Consider the following 18,261-nt stretch of genomic DNA (forward strand, 5'->3'; position numbering starts at 1 on the left):
AAACTTGGTCATTGAAAGGCATTGATCAAACCTAAAGAATAAAACCACAGAACTCATAAAACTTCTTAGCGCTCACTAAATCTTTAGCGGCAGTTTGCACAGGGTGCCCTGCGTGGGTGGGCCTGGCTTACCTGGCCCAGGTGTAGTGTCTCCAGCCAGTTTAGGAGGCCTTGAGCTTCTAAGAGGAGCCCACTACACCAGGGGGGAGGCATCTGGTGACTCAGCCAGAGGAAGTCATTCACGGACTGGACAAGCCTTTGGGTGATGACCCGGGACATCCTGAGAGGCTCCACGAGTGAGGAAGACACTACTTCCTAAAGTGAGGTAGGGAGCAATAGTCTTCTCAGATAATGGAACTAGTCCCTCTTAGAAGAGGTGTTCTGACATTTTGGGGCTTTCTAAGGGCAACAGTCTATTAATCATATCTAAGGGGATATCTTAGATCTGTCTAAATCCTAAGCCTTGAAGGATGAATGGTGACTTTGATCTGCCCAAAATAAAGTCCTGCTCATCGTTGGGGAGATGTCAAAGATTTGGAGAACCTCAATCTTGGATGTCTTTGCTAAGTGCTCTCTGAGGGACAGGGTCCTCAGAATGAAAGGAGGCCCCTTCTGTATAGGCAGTAAATACCTAAGTGGGACAGGCCACCCACCCAGCAGAGGACTCCCTGAACTCACTCTTTTTTTCTTTTTCGAGATTTTATTTTTAAGTAATGTTTACATCCAACATCGGGCTCGAACTCACAACACCGAGATCAAGAGTCGCACAGTCCACCCTCTGAGCCAGCCAGGTGCCCCCGCTGAACTCATTCTTAAAACCCTCCTAGGTCATGTGGCTCTTGCTAGCTTCTTGCTAGCTTCCTACATTATGGATAGACAGAAGGGCTCAGACGGCCACCCCAGCATGTCCTCCCTAGAACAGAGAGGAATGAAGCTAGACACAAGTCTGTTGGTGGCCAACTGGTGTAGACGCAGTGCCAGAAACCTTTCTGCTCCACCATCAGTGTCAGGAAAGCATTATGAGAAGGGTCCACCCCAGGTGGACTCTCCCACCTGGTAGCCCACCCTTTATGTGACCTGCCCAACATCCGTCACAGGTGAGACATGGATTTTAGAACATTCTGTAATTTCGTAACGCATTTAGGGAATGCATGACATCAGGTTTGCCTTCCACATCTTGCCTTTGGCAGGTGTCATTAATCGATCACGATCACGGAAGCCAGGAAACCAGGTCGCTAGATGTGGTGAAGGGGGGAGGAAAGGAGAAGTCTCCAACCTCTCCAGTTTGTGTTATCAGCTCTCCCCTTGGCAACTCACCCTCACCTCCGTTCCTGGGTGCACTGAAAACACTTCGTGAAATGGAAACAGAAACCTTAGAGGCTAACCATTAACGAATTATAAAGGAAAAGTATCGATTTAAAGCAAAGAATGCAAACAATCAGAATAAAAGAAAGAACATAGGTGAAAGCAAATTAAAGAAGGGGAAATGGCAGCACAAATTTTTAAAAAGAAAATGAAGACTAAATTTAGATTAAAATTATGAAAAATTATAAAAGTTACAGTTGAAGGAAAGATTAAAAGAAAACAAGCGCGATGTAGAAAGATATAAGGATAACAGAGGCAAATAGATTTTAAAGGGATTTCAAAAGTTAGAAATAACGAGATGATTCTCCAAGCTACTTTGACAAATCTTCTGTAAGTCTAAAATGATCTAGGGACACCTGGGTGGCTCAGGGCGTGATCCTGGAGTGCTGGGATCGAGTCCCACATCACGCTTCCTGCGTGGAGCCTGCTTCTCCCTCTGCCTATGTCTCTGCCTCTCAGAGTCTCTCATGAATAAATAGATAAAATCTAAAAAATAAAAAATGATCTCAAAATAAGTTAAAATACTAATTAAATGAAAAGCGGACATGAATCTGGGGTAAAAATTAAAAGCAAAAATAACAAAATGTTATCAAAATGTAAGTCTATGTAAAATAAGTCAACACATATGTTTATTATATATTTATTTACATATATTTACACGTATTATGTATACTTATGTAAATATATGTAACAAATCAAGTAAATACATGTAAAATAAATCAAAACAGAGACAGTTGAGATTTTTAAAGGGTAAGAAATAAAAATTAAGACCAAAAATTACAGAGGGGTAAAGAGAGGAAGTAGAAGCAGCTAGAATAGGGGAGTCCCAGAGATAAGAATAAAAATGAAGTAGAAAATAAATAATACTAGATAAGTAATTTATTTTTTTTATTAAAAGATTTTATTTATTCATGAGAGACAGAGAGAGAGAGAGAGAGAGAGAGAGAGAGAGAGAGGCAGAGGGAGAAGCAGACTCCATGCAGGGAGCCTGACATGGGACTTGATCCCTGGTCTCCAGGATCACACCCTGGGCCAAAGGTGGCACTAAACCCCTGAGCCACCCAGGCTGCCCAAGATAAGTAATTTAAAAGGAAGATGTTGAGGTACCCAGCTGGCTCAGTCGGTAGAGCATGTGACTCTTGATCTCAGGGTCATGAGTTTGAGTGCCCCGTTGGGGGTAGAGCTTGCTTAAAAATAAAATCTTTAGGGCAGCCCGGATGGCTCAGCCCAAGGCGTGATCCTCAGCCAGGGTGTGATCCTGGAGGCCCTGGGATCAAGTCCCTTGTTGGGCTTCCTGTATGGAGCCTGCTTCTCTCTCTGCCTGTGTCTCTGCCTCTCTCTCTCTGTGTCTCTCATGAATAGATAAATAAAATCTTAAAAAGGAAGATAATAAAGTAAAAGACAGGAGAGTCAAATTGCAGAGATAAAAATGAAAATAATGGAATAACCCAAAGTGGCATGAATGAACCAAAGCAAAATGGTCTACTCAGAAAGTGCAGAAATTCAAAGTTAGGAATTACTTTTAATGCACTGAGTATTCTCAATAAAGATGATCCTGGAGCATGAGCAGATGACCATCTCTAGTGGGTTCTGTGGAACCACAGCAGTGTCTCCCTCCGCCTGGAACTTAGGGGGAGGGATGCATGTTACTCTTCAGCTGTTCGGGACTTCTGAGCCTGGTCCTCTGAATGCACATCTAAGGGGCCTGGTGGGGGCCCCAGAGGTGAGTGGTGGCCCAGCCCTGACCTCCAGGGGAGGCCACTCAACTCAGAGCTGGGGGTGGGCAGAGTCAGGACATTTGGGTCAAGAGTCAGTTTTGCTTTGCTGTTGCCTTGCGATGGAATGATCACTTTTGCCTCCCTGTGCTTCCCTTTCCATACCTGCTGATGCCTTCTGTGTGGTCTTACCCTTTCCATTAAAAATTTTTAAAAATCAAGCTACTGGTCAGCAGCATTTATATTTTAATGAAGTGGAAAGAGTACTGGGCATAACAGGGCAGGCCCCCTGGACCTGCCTACAGGGTGGTTTTGGGTAGGAACTGATGCAATTAGAGGTGATTAAAAGTGCACACACAGCAGGCACCTGGTGGCTCAGTGTGTTAAGTGTCTGCCTTGGGCTCAGGTCATGATCCCAGGATCCTGGGATTAAGCTTCACATTGGGCTCCCTGCTCAGCAGGGAGTCTGCTTCTCCCTCTCCCTCTGCTGCTCCCCCTGCTTGTGCTTACATATGCTCTCTCTCTGTCAAATAAATAAATAAAATCCTTTTTTTAAAATGCACATACAGGACACCTCGATGAGGTTGGGCATCCCATGTCAGGGAATGGGGAGGCAGAGATCTGTTTGCTATGACCCGGGGAGTTGGCACTTCTCTCCCTGCCCCTACCCCACCACCCAAACCACTTAGGTCCCTCGGCTTAGCATGCTAGGCCTCATCCTCCTATCTCCCTTCCTCAGGTGGGCCTTGACCTAGGATGGCTGAGCCCCGCCAGGAGTTCACTGTGATGGAAGATCATGCTGGGACATACGGGAAAGATCTCCCCTCTCAGGGGGGCTACACCCTGCTGCAAGACCATGAGGGGGATGTGGATCACGGCCTGAAAGGTGAGTGCACAGCCACACACACACAATAAGCCCCGGGAGCTTGCTCTGTAAGGGGCTGGCAGGAGGCATGCATGTCCAGATTTTAAAAGGAATTTTAAACACTTGTATTGGTTCAACATAATTTGAAAGGGCCAAGACAAAATGTGAGGCTATTTGAAAATGTACCTTTCCGAGGAGAATTTGACACGTGTGGGGATGGAAGCATGACAAAGATTGGAGGGAAGGTTTGTCAGTCTAATTCATAGGGGGTGGTCACTTGAGACTTTAGCCACATCTATTAATCTTGAAACCAGCCGCATGCACTAGCGTGCAAAATGCTCAGCTTTGTGCATTATTTCTATGTCCTCCGTGTGAGCCTGTCTGGGCCTTATTTCAGTGAGTTTGTCAGCTCTGGGATTCCTATTGAACCTACATGAAATGATTGCATCTTTAAAACCTCTAAATATTCTATAATACCATCTTTGGGCCAAATTGTCTTGGCCTCCTTCTCTCCACTACCAAACACGTGTGTTTTAGTCCACTGACCATGGAGCCTGGAGAGTCCCACAGATTACACCATACCCTCTCTCCTCATATGCTGCCCTCTGCATCATTGCCAGCAGCTCCAGGCAGACCCCAGCATAAGAAGAGCTCTGTCCCTGCCCTCCAGACCCATTTCTAAGGAGACAAAATAGCAAACAGACTATTTGTTCTCTTTTAATGCTAAAAATAATAAAAAACACTTGGCAGCCTGGGGTATGGAGTCATGGCTGGAAGTGGTGGAGCTCTAAGTTAAAAAGGGTCCTCTTCCAGGGTACATCTGTTCAGGAAGGTTCCCCAAAGGAGATGGGTTCCCCAGGAGGTTCCCTGGGTTGGGGAAGAATGAGGAGCAATAATTACTCCCTACTTGCAGGATTTGTTGTGGGCCTGGTTTCAAAGGCAGAGGAACCTGGGGATCAGACAGATGGGCTCCTGGCTGGAGGACATGAAGGAAGAGAGGGTACACTAGCACACTATCCTGGGGAGCTCAGAGGCTGCCCTCTGGCCTTCTTGGGCACCCTCCCCCAGCACCAGGTGCTGGAGGAGGGAAGGAGAGGGAAATATCCATGCCAGTCAGGTGTCCCAGGGGGCAAAAGGTGAGGCCATTTGAAAATATACCTCCTAATGTCCTGCTCTCTCCTCTAACCCCCATCCTTCTCCAGCCGCTTCCCCTTTTCTCTGCCCACCCTGACCCCAGGTGTGTGGATGAGGGATAGTGGCCCCTAGGACCTTGATCCCAAAAGTTAGTAGCACCCCACTTTCTCCCTGAAGCCCTCCCTGACTGAGGCAGCTTGGGGTGGGGGCTGAGGCAAACTCGTTCACTGACCCCTGACTGAGGCTAGAGCTCCTTCCTCTGTGGACCTGAGCCCACACATCCCTGCACAAGTCTGCTGTGTGTCATGATCACCATCGCTGCTTCCACACTCAAGTGTCCCAATCTGGGTGATAAAGTCTGTGGGACCCTGCTTATAAGGGAACTTCCTTAAAATGGTAATTTGGGCATTTCAATAGAACTCTAGGATTGCCACCAGTGTCTCAGGCGATGCTCACAGTAACTGCTGCGGGCATATGTCACTTTTTCTGGTTCACAGATGACAAGCAGAGCTTCAGCTCCTTGTTGTCTGTTTTGCCCCTTGTCACTCAGCCGGGTCCCCTGGGAACCCCTCATGGGTAGATTCCAACCACCACATACTGAATTCTGCCCCATGTGAATTGTGCCAGTGAGGCTCTATTTAGAGTAGGCTGGTTTAAAAAATTAAATTTAAAATATATGCAGTGTTACAAAGAATATACCATAATAAAGTAGGTTGTTAATAATTGGGGAAGCTGAGTATGGAGTGTATTTTCTGTAGTATCTTTGCAACTTTTCTGTAAATCTAAAACTGTTCTCAAATAGAAATTTCTTTAAAAAAAAAGTCTGGGAGGAAAAGTGATTTTTACCATTCTTACTTTTTGGAGGGGAAATGAAATTCAATTTGTAAAGTTAGAACAAGTTTACCAAGTTCTTTTCTGTCTTAGAGTTGTCTAACGTGTGTTTCCTAAAATCACTCAATTCTTTAACATAAAACATAATCAGAATATCTATGCTAACATATATGGTATATATACACGCAATTTTAAGTTGCTAACCTTTTTGTCACTGCTGTGAAAGAAAAATATTTCTAGATAATTGGCTTACCCAAAGAATATACTTCCCAAGAAAGCAATTGATACTTAAGAGATTTCCATAGTTCTTCATCAGATTTATTCTTGCTTCTAAGGACTTAGAGTGAGTTATTTTTATATGGGGAGTGAGCAATTTGACATGGGAGAGGGTGTCACTTTATTAGCAACATTTTAAATAAGTGACAGGCTATTCTGAATAATGACAAGAAACCACATAAAAATACTGGAATGAAGAGTGTTTACGTGGATGCTCAAAGTTGGACAAGGACTAGATACAGCCTGGAGCTGCCAGGTGGTGAGGTGACGGTGGTTAATAGGTAGAAAAACACACCATAAGAAATTAAAAGGTGTTAATGGGTTAACTTCTTATACCTTCCAGATAAGACATTCAGAAGAGGCTTCTACCTCCTTCTTTCCCTCCCTCCAAGAAATTCAACAAGGCTAATGCAAACGATGAGGATGGCAGGCTCCGACAGAGCAGGGGAGCCTGCTTGGGGCAAGCTTGCTCTGGGCACTCTCATGCCATATGCTCCTGTGCTCGGACAGGCAGGGCTGGTTAGTAATAACAAGACCCAGCAGACGCTCTGCAGATGCTTCCTCACCTTTTGTCTAAAGCCTTCTTAAGACAGTTTGCAGGTTTTTGCAAGCCCCAGGACCAGATTGCTGTGTGTGCGCTGAAAATTTGTCTAAAATTAGCCCTTCTTTGGCTGTATGGTCACCCCCAGGGCTGGGGACCCAGTGCTGGCATTTCAGTTAGCAAAGGGTGTCTGATCTCACAGTACAATTGAACACCACTCGCCTTTTTTCATGTGGGGGTGGTCCTTCGTGCACAAACCAGCCTCGCAGACCCTGTCCTGAAAACTGGCTCCAGGGCTGCCCCCGCCTCAGGTGGAGTGGCTTTCCTGGAGCCTAGCAGGGCCTCCTTGGCTCTGGATTCTGAAAGGACAATTTTCTTGTGGGTAACTGTGGCTGACATTTCAGGTGTGACTCGAGTCCTGTTGGTCAGTACTTGGAGACCTTTCTATGAAAGATGCTCAGTGAAGTCCAGACACACAACTGGATGTCCAGTTAGAAGGGACAGTGTCTGCCCTGAGCTTATTCCTTTTCAGAGGAAGGAGTTGGATCTGAGTGTTTTCCTGATGTCTACTTGTCATCGATGAGTGGTGGTGATTTCCCATAAACCTCTCCATCAGAAAAGACACACAGTGGGTTTATTTGCAGCTTGGCTTTGTAGTATCAGCTGCCCTTTTGTCAATACAAGAGCTTTTGCCTCTGAAACCGCCTGCTGATTAAAAGGCAGTTTCTCCTCTCGCCCAGGAACAAGTATCTTTGCCTGATGATCCTGGTGTGGGGACACAGTGGTGTCGAGGTGGGAGTGGGATTGGCCCCCTTTGTGAATTCATCATGTGGCCATGTCCCATCCACCTGGGTTCCATGATAGGTGATTTTCAGCTCTGAAAGACACTGCTCCCCATTTCCTCCTGAAGCCCAAAGGAGGGGTGGGGAGAGGCAGCCATTCTGAGGGGCTCATTGTATATGTTCCAGAATCTCCCCTGCAGACCCCCGCCGATGATGGATCTGAGGAACCGGGCTCTGAAACCTCTGATGCTAAGAGCACGCCGACGGCGGAAGGTGGGCTCTCCTCTCATTGCTTCATTCAGATAGCAACTCCATACCTCCAGCCTGCGCTTAGCCATGCTTTGAGCCCTGCGTGCCCCCCTTCCTGGCTGCATTCACTGCCGCCTCTCCCTCTGGCTTAGAGACATGCTTGTTTGGTGCTTTGCAGGACGGGCTCTGGCCCCGGAATGTTATGGGAGCCAAGCCCTGCTTTGACGCCTTGCTCACCAGTGCCAGATTTGGGCACCTTCGTCGTGTGTGTGCTTTGAGGCAGCCACATTTGGAGAGGCTGGGATCTGTGGCAGAGTGGGGCCTGAGCACAGCCCCACAAAGCCCTGTTCCATGTCTATTGTCCTCCCCACATTCCTTCAGAAGCCCTGATCTACCTTGCTCTTCTCTCATGAGCCACCAAGTCCCAGGACAGCCATTTGGCTGAGGAAGGGGCCAGGTCAGTGCACCTGTCCAAGCTCACACTTTGGGACTGGTCTGATTTAGTATCCGTCATTCCTTGAGCTCTGGCCTTGGCCCCATCCTCTGGACATTGGCCAGGGTATTAGCTCCAGCACATCTAACCTGTCCTCTCTAGATGTTTGGTGTCAGGTTACTATAAAGCTCCTCATGTATTCCCTGAAGAGCAGCTTGGTCCCGATTTTGACCACCTGCTCTTGCTTCCCCTCTGTGTCAGTTGAGACTGCATTTGATTTCACATCATGGAAAACCCAACTAATTGTGGCATAGGTATGAAGAGTTTGTTTGTCTCATATAATAAGATGTTTAGAGGGTAGCAGGTTCCCAGTGTCATCAGTGCTCTTCTGTCTCTATCTTCTGCCCTCCTGAGTGGTTGGATTGTTCCTTCATGGTTACAAGATGGCTGCTGCACTTCCAAGCATCACATCTGCCTTCAGAGCAGGAAGAAAGTAGCAAAGCGAAGTGGCCAAAGGGGCCTTGAAACCAAATGTGTTTCCTTTTTATTAGGAAAGCAAGAGTTTTCCTTTAAGCCCCAGCTAGCTTCCACTTACGTCTCATTGGCCAGAGCTGAGACTCCTGGCCACCCCTGGCTGTAAGGGGGAGGCTGGAATGTGGAACATTTTGCTTTTCAGACCTATTAGTTGGAGAAATCATGGGAGAGGGGCATTGAGGATGGCTTTTGAGTAACCACTCTGTGGTATCTGCCTTCCATCTCTCCATCCATCCCCAAGGAGACTTCTCAGGACTTCTCCTGACCCTGCCTATGACTTTGGAGGCTATCACAGGATGAGAACCTGGTCCAGCATCTCCCCAAGTGTCCACTTTTGAATGAATTCAGAAAGTGACTGAAGTGCCTGCCAATTGCTGGCTATAAGGGTGCATCTGTGGGGGAGAAAGTGGACGTGGCCCTTCCCCCGTGATTTTCAGCCAGTGAGGAGAATACCCAGGCGGAATGCTCTTTGCTCTCCTTCTTAGAGCTGGTGATGCAAGACATTTCCCGCTGATCTTGTTAGGACAGTTTTGCAAGTTGCTACCGCCCGCGAAGGTCCTCAAACCCTAACACCAGACCTCATGGCAGCCTCCCAAATCATGGTTTTCAGTCCTCCCATCACCATTACTCTGGAAGAATCTTCCAGCCAAGTCTTGCTGCACTCTGGATCCTGTACATGTGTGGGCCCCAAGAGCTTCCCCTCCCACCCCACAAGAAAGGGGATCCTGCTGGGGCTGGGCCTTGCCAGGCTGCTCTGCTTGCTCCCAAGACAACCGTAATTAAAATGGATTCCATTTGACTAAAATGACTCGGGCTCTTGGAAAGCTTTCAAAGCTGACAACTCCTTATGTCTGCCTGGAACAGCCTGGGAGAGTGCCAGGGCAGTGCTCGGGGAGGACTAGTGATTTGGAAATGTTCACCGTGATGAGAGGCCGCCAGCCACTCCTGATGGCGGGGTTTATCTCTGGCCTGTGCTCTGAAGGTGGGTCATCTGGAGACCTGTTGTCGGGCACCCAACTCTGGACAGGACCAGCTTGTTCACTGTCCCACGGGGGAGTCTGTGCTGCTAACCATCAATCATGGGCTCAGGGGACAGGGGGCTCCGAGCCGAGAGAGAACTTGCAGGCCACTTGGCAATGATATTCCCATTTCGCAGGTGAGGAACCTGAGACCCAGAGGACACAGGTCTTGCTCAGAGCCTCACAGGGATCCTCTGATTTTCAACATTTCTTCTTTAAAAGCACCTGGGCCCACCCCCAACAGTCCCTTTTGCTGCAGTGTTTACATGGGGGCTGTCCCCAGCAGATGGCCTGGAATCTCATGAGCCGGTACCACCAGGCAGGATATTAATGTGCTTCCTGGGGAGACAGGCCGGCAGGAGCACGGCTCTGGGCTCTGCTTTGTGGTGTTGCTTTTTGCATGCCGCCGAGTCCCCTCCTGCCTCCTGGCCCCTGCCTGCTTCCAACACCAGAAGTAAGGTGAGGGGCTTGGCCTGGCTCATCCTAGCCCCCCTAAGGCGACTCTCGGTTTTCAGACGTGACAGCGCCCTTAGTGGATGAGGGAACCCCCGGCGAGCAGGCGGCCGCTCAGCCCCCCATGGAGATCCCAGAAGGAGCCACAGGTGAGGGTGACTCTCATGGCGGGGTGGAAGAGACCCTTGCCGGGTGCCCCGCTGCCCTGCTTGGAGAAGTGGGTGCAGATAGGGGTGATGGTCTCCCCGAGTGAGGCAGCAACATGGGTGGATGCCGGGTTCTGGGAATCTTGGGTCATTCTGAATTTGGTGCCTTGATACTCTGTTGCTTCCGTGGCTGCCAGCCTCTCCGAGGACAGAGGACCTTCTATTCCCTCCAGTGCTCCTCTCCCGTCTCCGCCAGCACATCAGCTCCGAGCTCTCTCCCGGGTCCTCTGAGAAGGGCTTGTGGAAGCTTCTGCCTTCTTCACATACACACCCAGCTCAGTCCTCCACTCCTGCTGGGACTCTGCCCAGTGACAGTCACCTCCTAGTGGGCAGGGACACCCAAGTGTGTGGCAGATCCAGACCCACACCTTCGGAGGATCTTAATGGGATAGCCCCTGAGTTCAGCCTGTGATCTAGCATCCATGTCTGGGACTGTCTTTTCAAATGTATTTGCACAAAACAGGCATGACCAGACTGTCCTGCCCACACAGACTATGGGAGTAGCTCAGGCAGGGCACCGACCAGAAATAGTGGTGACCTCAGGGCCACTGGGGGCCCTCAGAGCTGCCCATACCCTCAGGAAGTGGCTCGCTCGGCCCAGAGCACTTGCTGTCATCCCCGTCTTGTCCTCCTCTTCAGGCTCACGTAAAGATTCAGCTGTGGGCATGGTGATTTGGAGGGTGCTCAACAAGGCAGAAGAATTCTGGACAAAAAAAAAAAAAAAAAAAGAATTCTGGACCAGGTTTCACCAGCAATAGAGAGGAAGGGAAATGTCCCCACACAGGAGTCCTCTTTTCCTCCTAAAGAAGGTGCCCCCAGCAGCCATTTGGGAAACTACAGCCTTTTCTTGGGGCTCCTTTTGTTGAGAACACCCGAGCAGAGGTCCAGTAGCACCCCCAACTTGTCAAAGTAGTTTCTGCTTCCTGAGTTGGTATTTCGAAATGGATAGAGAAGGGGGTGATCCTTCTCTACCTCTCCACCTCATCCTGGACTGTGAAGGTCGTTTGAAGGCCATGGACTGACTCATGGGGTGAGATCTTGGATAACCTGATTTTTGTCACCCCATCCTCTCCCAAAAGAGCTGAGTCAGTGAGGGGAGCCCTTCCCCTCCCAGGTGAATGCCATAGCCCACCCTTGACTTGGTCATCACTCCGAGGTAATCAGAAGTACCGTAGTCTCCTCTGTTGCAAAACGCCATCTGCGAGTGCTGGTTAGTGTGTCCGGTTCTGTGCAGTAGCCCAAGGCCATCTAGGGTTGCAGCCCTCCCCTCAGGGGCTGGGGACGTGGAGGAGACAGGAGGCAGGAAAATTCATCCTGGACTGGCACTGTGTGAGCCGGCTTCACGCTCTCTGCCCTGGTTAAAGTTGACTCTCTCTCATGGGCCCCTGTTTGGTCTTCTTCCAGCCCATCCGTTCAGTTCTGCACCCCCCCCCCCGGCCCCCTGCAGGTCCCTCCTCTACACTTGCTTCCGACAGACATTCCACTCCCCTCAGCCCCTTGGAATCTGAAGATCCACTTCCAGCCTTACTTCTGCTGAGGTTAGCTGGCTTCTCCTGGTGGCCTTCCAGCCATGGTCTAAGGCTCCTCTACGCTACTGCTGCCCTGGGCCTGGCTCGGGTCTGTGGGAGACACACGGGCATTCTTTGCCCAAGCAACCATGCGGTCTGTAGACTGACCCCAGGGCGGCAGCCACGCCCCTTGGCTCTGCCCGTAAATGGGGTCATCTCTCCTGGTTTTTCCACTTGGGATTCTGACAGCCGTCTGCCATGTCACTAACCACAGGGGACACACACCAAGTGTCTCTGAGTGGTACCTTGAAACCCTTCCAATGGGATTGAGATGGGAGGTGGCCATGTAGCTGTCCTCCATACTCCCAAGCCACCTTCTCTACCCCTTACATCCTCAATGAGGTAGGGAGGTTTTAGACTGGGGGGACTTTTTTCCAGTTATCGTCTTGGACAATGTGTTACCTTAATTTAGCCTTTGCTTTGGCAGGTCACATTTGCCAACATTTCATCTTGGTGCGCCAATGAAACTTTGAGGTCCATTTGGGGGTGCAGTATGGCTACCCTACTGTAGGAATCCCTGCCTTGCTGGGATGGGAGCCCCTGCCATGTAGTAAAGTGGTGGCCCAGCCACAGTCCCACACCCTACTCACTCCCTTTGGCTTCTCTGAGCACCTCCCTTGCTGGGAACTGGTAGGGCATCAGAATTATCAGCGATCTCCAATTTCTGACCTGCACTAGGGCCAGGATATTGCAGTCCTACACTGGCATGTGAGTGCAGTGACTTCCCAGGGCCACAGCAGTAGTGTCCCCCCCACGTGTCCCACTTGTTCTCTATCTCCAGGGTCTATGCCACTTGGCTGGACTTACTATCACTCCACGCTTTTCTACCACAGCCTCGTCAGAAATTCAGACCAGGGGCACCCGGGTGGCTCAGCAGTTGAGTGTCTGCCTTTGGCCCAGGGCTTGATCCTGGAGTTCTGGGATCGAGTCCCACGTTAGGTTCCCTGCGAGGAGCCTGCTTCTCCCTCTGCCTGTGTCTCTGCCTCTCTCTCTCTCTTTGTGTCTCTCATGAATAAATAAATAAACAAATAAATAAAATCTTTAAAAGAAAGAAAGAAAGAAATTCAGACCAAATCTGTGCTTGGAGCTGCATCTCCTGGACAGTTGGCTGTTGTAAAATGACGTGGAACTGTCACCACTTGACTTCATGGGTGACACAGTATCAGCTTGTGGGGGCCCAGAGGGCTGTCATGTTTATGATCTGGCAGATGGGGAGCCCACTGCCAGCCCCCTCCACCCTTCCTGCAGCTGTTCTGGGACAGCCCACAGGCTAGGTGTTTATAAGGCCATCATGGAGCTGTCCAGTGACCCAGAGAAATCTTTCTTTCCCCTCATCATCCTCTCCATGGTAGGCCCACGCTGGTAACTTGGCATTTCTGTTTGAGGTGGAAAAGCTTAAATATCGCAGGACTGGGAGAAAAGACTGGTGGCCCAGCGAGCAACTTGTAGGCCTTTCTTAGGGGTGGTGGCTTCCCTGACACCATCCTTCAGGGCAGGTTGGTTCTTCTAGGGTCATGAGGCAAGTGCATGTCAAAATGTGGCCAACTTGCTTTATAAACTCTTTCTTCTGGACGATTGTATCCATTGTCCTGGATTGATGTCCTGGTTCTTCTTGGGGCAAAAACTGGCATTGCAGTAAAGCTGATTGATTTTGGTGCTGTGGAAGATGTGGTCTTCTTCATTTGGGGTGAGTTGTGGCTCCCTGAGCAGAGCCCAAGACACCCTAAAAGCTACTCACTGCCACTGTTGACCTCCCTCTAACGAGTGGCACCTACTCTTAGCATGTGGTTAGAGGGGTTTGCCCAGTAGTCTGGAGAAAAGAAACTGAACAATTGGGGCTCCTCCCACATTCCCAGCACTTTGCTAAACACATTCACACAAATTCTTGTATTAACCCTCACTACTGTCCTACGAAGCAAGCAGTATCATCACCTTGGGAGTCTAGATGAGGAAATAGGCTGAGAGGTTAAGTAGATGGTGTTGCCTGAATGTGAGCCCCAGCCTGACTCCACAGCCCACAACTACTGCTTCCTTGTACCCTCAGTACCCCCCAGAGCCCTGGCTGGGGTCAGGAGTGCACCTGCCACTCAGATGTGGTTCTGGTGTCAGTGGCTGAGCAGCAAGCTGCTTCTCTATCCTCACCCATCCTGTGTGTCTTTGTTGAGTGAGGCACTCGGGACCCTGGGCCCCCTGTGGAGAAGGTCTTTCCTACAGGATCTTGGTCATGTGGAAGGTGTGTGGGTGTGGTGGGGTTCACTTAGTAACCTGCTTTCATCCACATTCCCAGCAATAAGATTTGCAAAGAGCCAGAGGTACAGCCCCATGGTACTCATAAGATGTGCCTTTCCTAAATGTTTTTGGAAAGATACCGGAAGATGCAAGAGCTTTGGTTCTGGCAAACAGTAACTGTCTGTGCTTATATCTTCTTCATGTGCTGACACCTAAACCAGCTGAAGAAGCAGGCATTGGAGACACCCCCAACCTGGAAGACCAAGCTGCTGGACATGTGACTCAAGGTCAGTGGGCTAGAATCACCAACCACGACTTGGGGGTTGGGAGGAGGGAGATGGCAATGCTTAGAGAAGTTCTACCTTATAAAGAGAATTTGTACCCAGGCCCTATGTCACACAGTTTCTGAGTTATTCCTAAGCCATGTGGTGGGGAGTCAAGAAAAACTGTCCAACAGAAACTCAGAGATGCACGGAATATAATTTCCTCTGCAGGCTACCCTCTGGCCTGTCCTGGGAACAGAGCCTCAACCATGTCTCCACCAAGCAATTTCTTTTCAACTTTCTTCTATACAACCTTCAGACCTTATTGCGATTTTCTTCTCAGGGACCCAAACAGCCACGTTCGAGGAAACCAACTTTCTGTAATCATTTAGTATAAATGTTTTAAGAACTTAAACCTATAAATCCTAAAGATTCCTTGTCTCAGGGAACAGAGACCTCTGATATAAATGGAGACCTCTAGATTCGTTTTCTATCGCTTGTGGCATCAATGATCTTGAGAGTGTACTGTATCTAGCCCAAAGAAGTGTGTCTCTTGAGGATATTTTGAAGCTTAACTATTTACCTCTGTGAGCAGGGTCATTGCCCCATAATGGGCTAATGTTCTTAGCTCATGTGGCAAGGAGAGGTGTGTTTTCATTCTTAGGCTTACAGAGAGCTTCAAAAAATATTAGAAAGGATAATCAAGGTTAGGGGGAACCCCAGTCTGTGTGTTAAATAACTAGAACCCTGGTTCCTATTTGTTTTAGGCCGCAGTTTTCAGTGTAGGTAAAATTAGAGGCTTTTATAACCTCTGGAAATGATCATTTATTTCCAGAGGAAAAAGTGGATTCCATTTTTTAAAAAAGATTCATTTATTCATGAGAGACACAGAAAGAGAGGCAGAAACATAGGCAGAGGGAGAAGCAGTCTTCTCGCAGCGAGCCCATGTGGGACTCAATCCCTGGACGGGGATCATGCCCTGAGCTGAAGGCAGATGCTCCACCGCTGAGCCACCCACGTGTCCCGATTCCAGTTCTTTCCTATAAATTTCTCTACAAAATTTTCCTACAAATTTCAGGCTATATCCTTGTGCCCCTGCAACATATTCCATGCAATGAGAAGATCAGGCCAAAATGTTTTGTGGGAACTTTATTTTTGTGCCTACTGAATTTTCACATTTTTTCCATCAGTGGCCTAGAATCATGTATAAAGATGAACACCAGATAGACATTTTCAGTGGGAATCTGGCACCAAATCTGTGCAAACATGGAGGTTTCTACCTCCGCTCCCAAAGCTGACACCTCATGCCTTGGACTGCTGGCCCAAATTGACAAAGGCCAGTTCCCTCCAGTGAAACGGTGTGAAGTTTGGACACATTCGTGAACACAGCTTATTTGCCAAAGGCCCACAGTCTGTTTTCAGGTTTAGAAAGAGCCAGGTAACAAAAGCCCAGTTGCCAGATCTTGTAGTTCCTGCGGCAGAAGGCAAACCTCCAGCAGCCCATGTCTTGAGGTACCTACAGTAGACAAGGATGGTTCAGAATGGCACTGCAGTGAGCTGAGTGTAAGATGTGGGCAGGCCCAACCCATGTCCTGCTCACACCGAGTGGTAGACCTTTCCTGTGTTTCGAGGACCGGACCTCCTGAGAGTGATATGCGGGAGGACAGTTTATCCCGAGTCCAGAGACCTCCACTCTGTTTGCCCAGATCCTGTTTACCGTGGCCCCTGCCGCCCGCCCCCGGATGATTGCTTTGTGTATTCCTTACTGAACACTTCATAGTATTCTAGGAACTGAATAGAATATTCTCCTGGCCCATCTCCTTCCTCCAAAAGTATAATTGCATGATGTTAGTTATGTTCAGTCAAGACATAACACACACTGTACAATCAAATATTGATGACTTTTCAAGGTGTGTTTACTATGTATGTGTGGGCCTTTGCCTCTTTTTCCACGAGGATCATTTACAGTCTTATGGTATATCAGAGGACAGTAATATCCTGACCACAAGCGATTTCTAGGAAGCTCTAGGAGGAAAGCTTTTTCCAGAAGACAAGGAGACCCAGCCTGCAAAGGAGATGTAAAGACTAGCACCTACCATGCACTCAGACTGGTCTGTTGCGCTAGTTGGTTGCTGAGATGTCATGGTGTTGAGGCACCTGCTCAGATTGTCGGGTTGTTGGGCTCTTCAGGCTGTTCTTCCTGGAGACTGACAGACGGCCCCAGTGAGGTGCCCACAGACGTTGTGGGAAGCAGCAATGAGCATATTTTCCGGACCCCAGTTCACCCATGCAGAATTCCTTTACTGATCATCGCTGCGGGGCGGGCACCGTGGTTGATGCTAGGAACATAAAATGAATGAGATCATGAGCGTGAGGCCCTGGCATGAAGGTGGGGGTGGAGGTGAGCTGTGGTCGGCTTCTCAGTGGTAAGCTGATGGCAGCTACACAGACTCTACCGTGTCAGGGGAGAGGGCGGTCACGTGTGAGCCATGTCCACAACCACATACCTGTGGGCACATGTGCGTTCCCTGCCTCCCTCCTCTCAGCTCCTCCAATTCCCTGCATCTGTGGGGTTTTAGGTTTTGTTTAGAAGAGAGCTGTGGAGTTGTGTGGGTAGTTTTATCTTATTTATTTATTTGAGAGAGAGGAGAGAGAGAGAGGAAGAATGAGCACAGACGGAGAGAGAAAAGCAGACTCCCCACTGAGCACGAAGCCCCATGTGGGGCTTAATCCCAGGACCCCAAGATCCCTACTTGAGCTGAAGGCAGGCACTTAACACACTGAGCCACGCAGGTGCCCCTGTGTAGGTTGTTCTGCTGCGACTAGACTAGACAGGAGGTTTGAAGGTTAGGAATTTAAAAAAAAAAAAAAAAAAAAAAAAGGATGTTTATTAGGAGTATCAAAGAGTGTGACTCTCCAGTCCTTAATACATGGTCAGATTCTTTTTTTTAAGATTCTATTTATTTATTTATTCATGAGAGACAGAGAGAGAGAGGCAGAGACACAGGCAGAGGGAGAAACAGGCTCCATGCAGGGAGCCCGATGTGGGACTCGATCCCGGACCCCAGGATCACGACCTGAGCCAAAGGCAGACACTCAACCACTGAGCCACCCAGGTGCCCGGTCAGGATCTTTAAGGAGGGCTCACGTGAACACCACCCAAAGAGCCAGAAGGAGTGAGTGTTCCCTCCACCAGCTGCTAGTTGTGTAACCATGAAAGCAGTGGCCTTGTTGGCTGGCAGTGTCTTTGCCATGCAGGACCCTTTACTGCCACTGTCATCTGTCTCAACTTATGCAAAAGGTCCGTCCATGATCCGTGACCCGGATAAATCTAAATTGTGCTTCTGTTTATAGGAACTTTATGGCAGTCTGTTAGCAAAGACTCAAGCCCTAATGATGATAAATTTGGGCATTTTCCAAATCTTAAGACAGGGTTGGTTTATGGGCATCTGCTGGTTTTACTTTGCAAAAAGGGGAAACAAAGAGAAAGGTAGAGAAAAGGGTGTCCTCACTGTATCAAAGCCAGATCCTATCTAGAGGCCAGACTCTTCAGAAAGCTCAGTGTCGCTGGAGAGAAGGAGAAGCATCTGTAGCCTAATGGATTCGGAACAAGGCAGCCCCACAGCGGGGCTGGCAGCCCTGGATGTGCTGACATGCTCTGAGCCCACCCAGAGCCCACAACAGGCAGAGGAATAACCCTGGCGTTAAATGGGGCGTTGGAGGTCACCAGGTCTGAGCACCCCTTTAACAGATGAGAAAAGTGAGGCCCAGAGAGGGGAGGTGCCCATCAGCATCACCC

At 49.0% G+C, this 18,261-nt stretch overlaps 1 protein-coding gene across 14 annotated transcripts in view; it reads left to right on the forward strand.

The window, feature by feature from the left end:
- MAPT (microtubule associated protein tau) overlaps positions 1–18,261 on the forward strand; it is a 105,551-nt gene that overhangs the window by 51,979 nt on the left and 35,311 nt on the right. For 6 of the 14 annotated variants that reach the window (XM_041724687.1, XM_041724686.1, XM_041724689.1 and 3 more), the window contains exons 2-4: positions 3,819–3,965; positions 7,695–7,781; positions 14,421–14,486. In XM_041724687.1, the coding sequence (XP_041580621.1) occupies positions 3,836–3,965; positions 7,695–7,781; positions 14,421–14,486 (283 nt within the window). In that variant the 5' untranslated portion in view covers positions 3,819–3,835. Of the gene's footprint in view, positions 1–3,818; positions 3,966–7,694; positions 7,782–10,258; positions 10,346–14,420; positions 14,487–18,261 lie in introns of all 14 variants that reach the window. The other 8 variants (XM_041724688.1, XM_041724691.1, XM_041724693.1 and 5 more) reach the window with 2 other exon arrangements.

This window comes from Vulpes lagopus, chromosome 12, assembly GCF_018345385.1.
Source record: "Vulpes lagopus strain Blue_001 chromosome 12, ASM1834538v1, whole genome shotgun sequence".
Lineage (NCBI taxonomy): Eukaryota > Metazoa > Chordata > Mammalia > Carnivora > Canidae > Vulpes > Vulpes lagopus.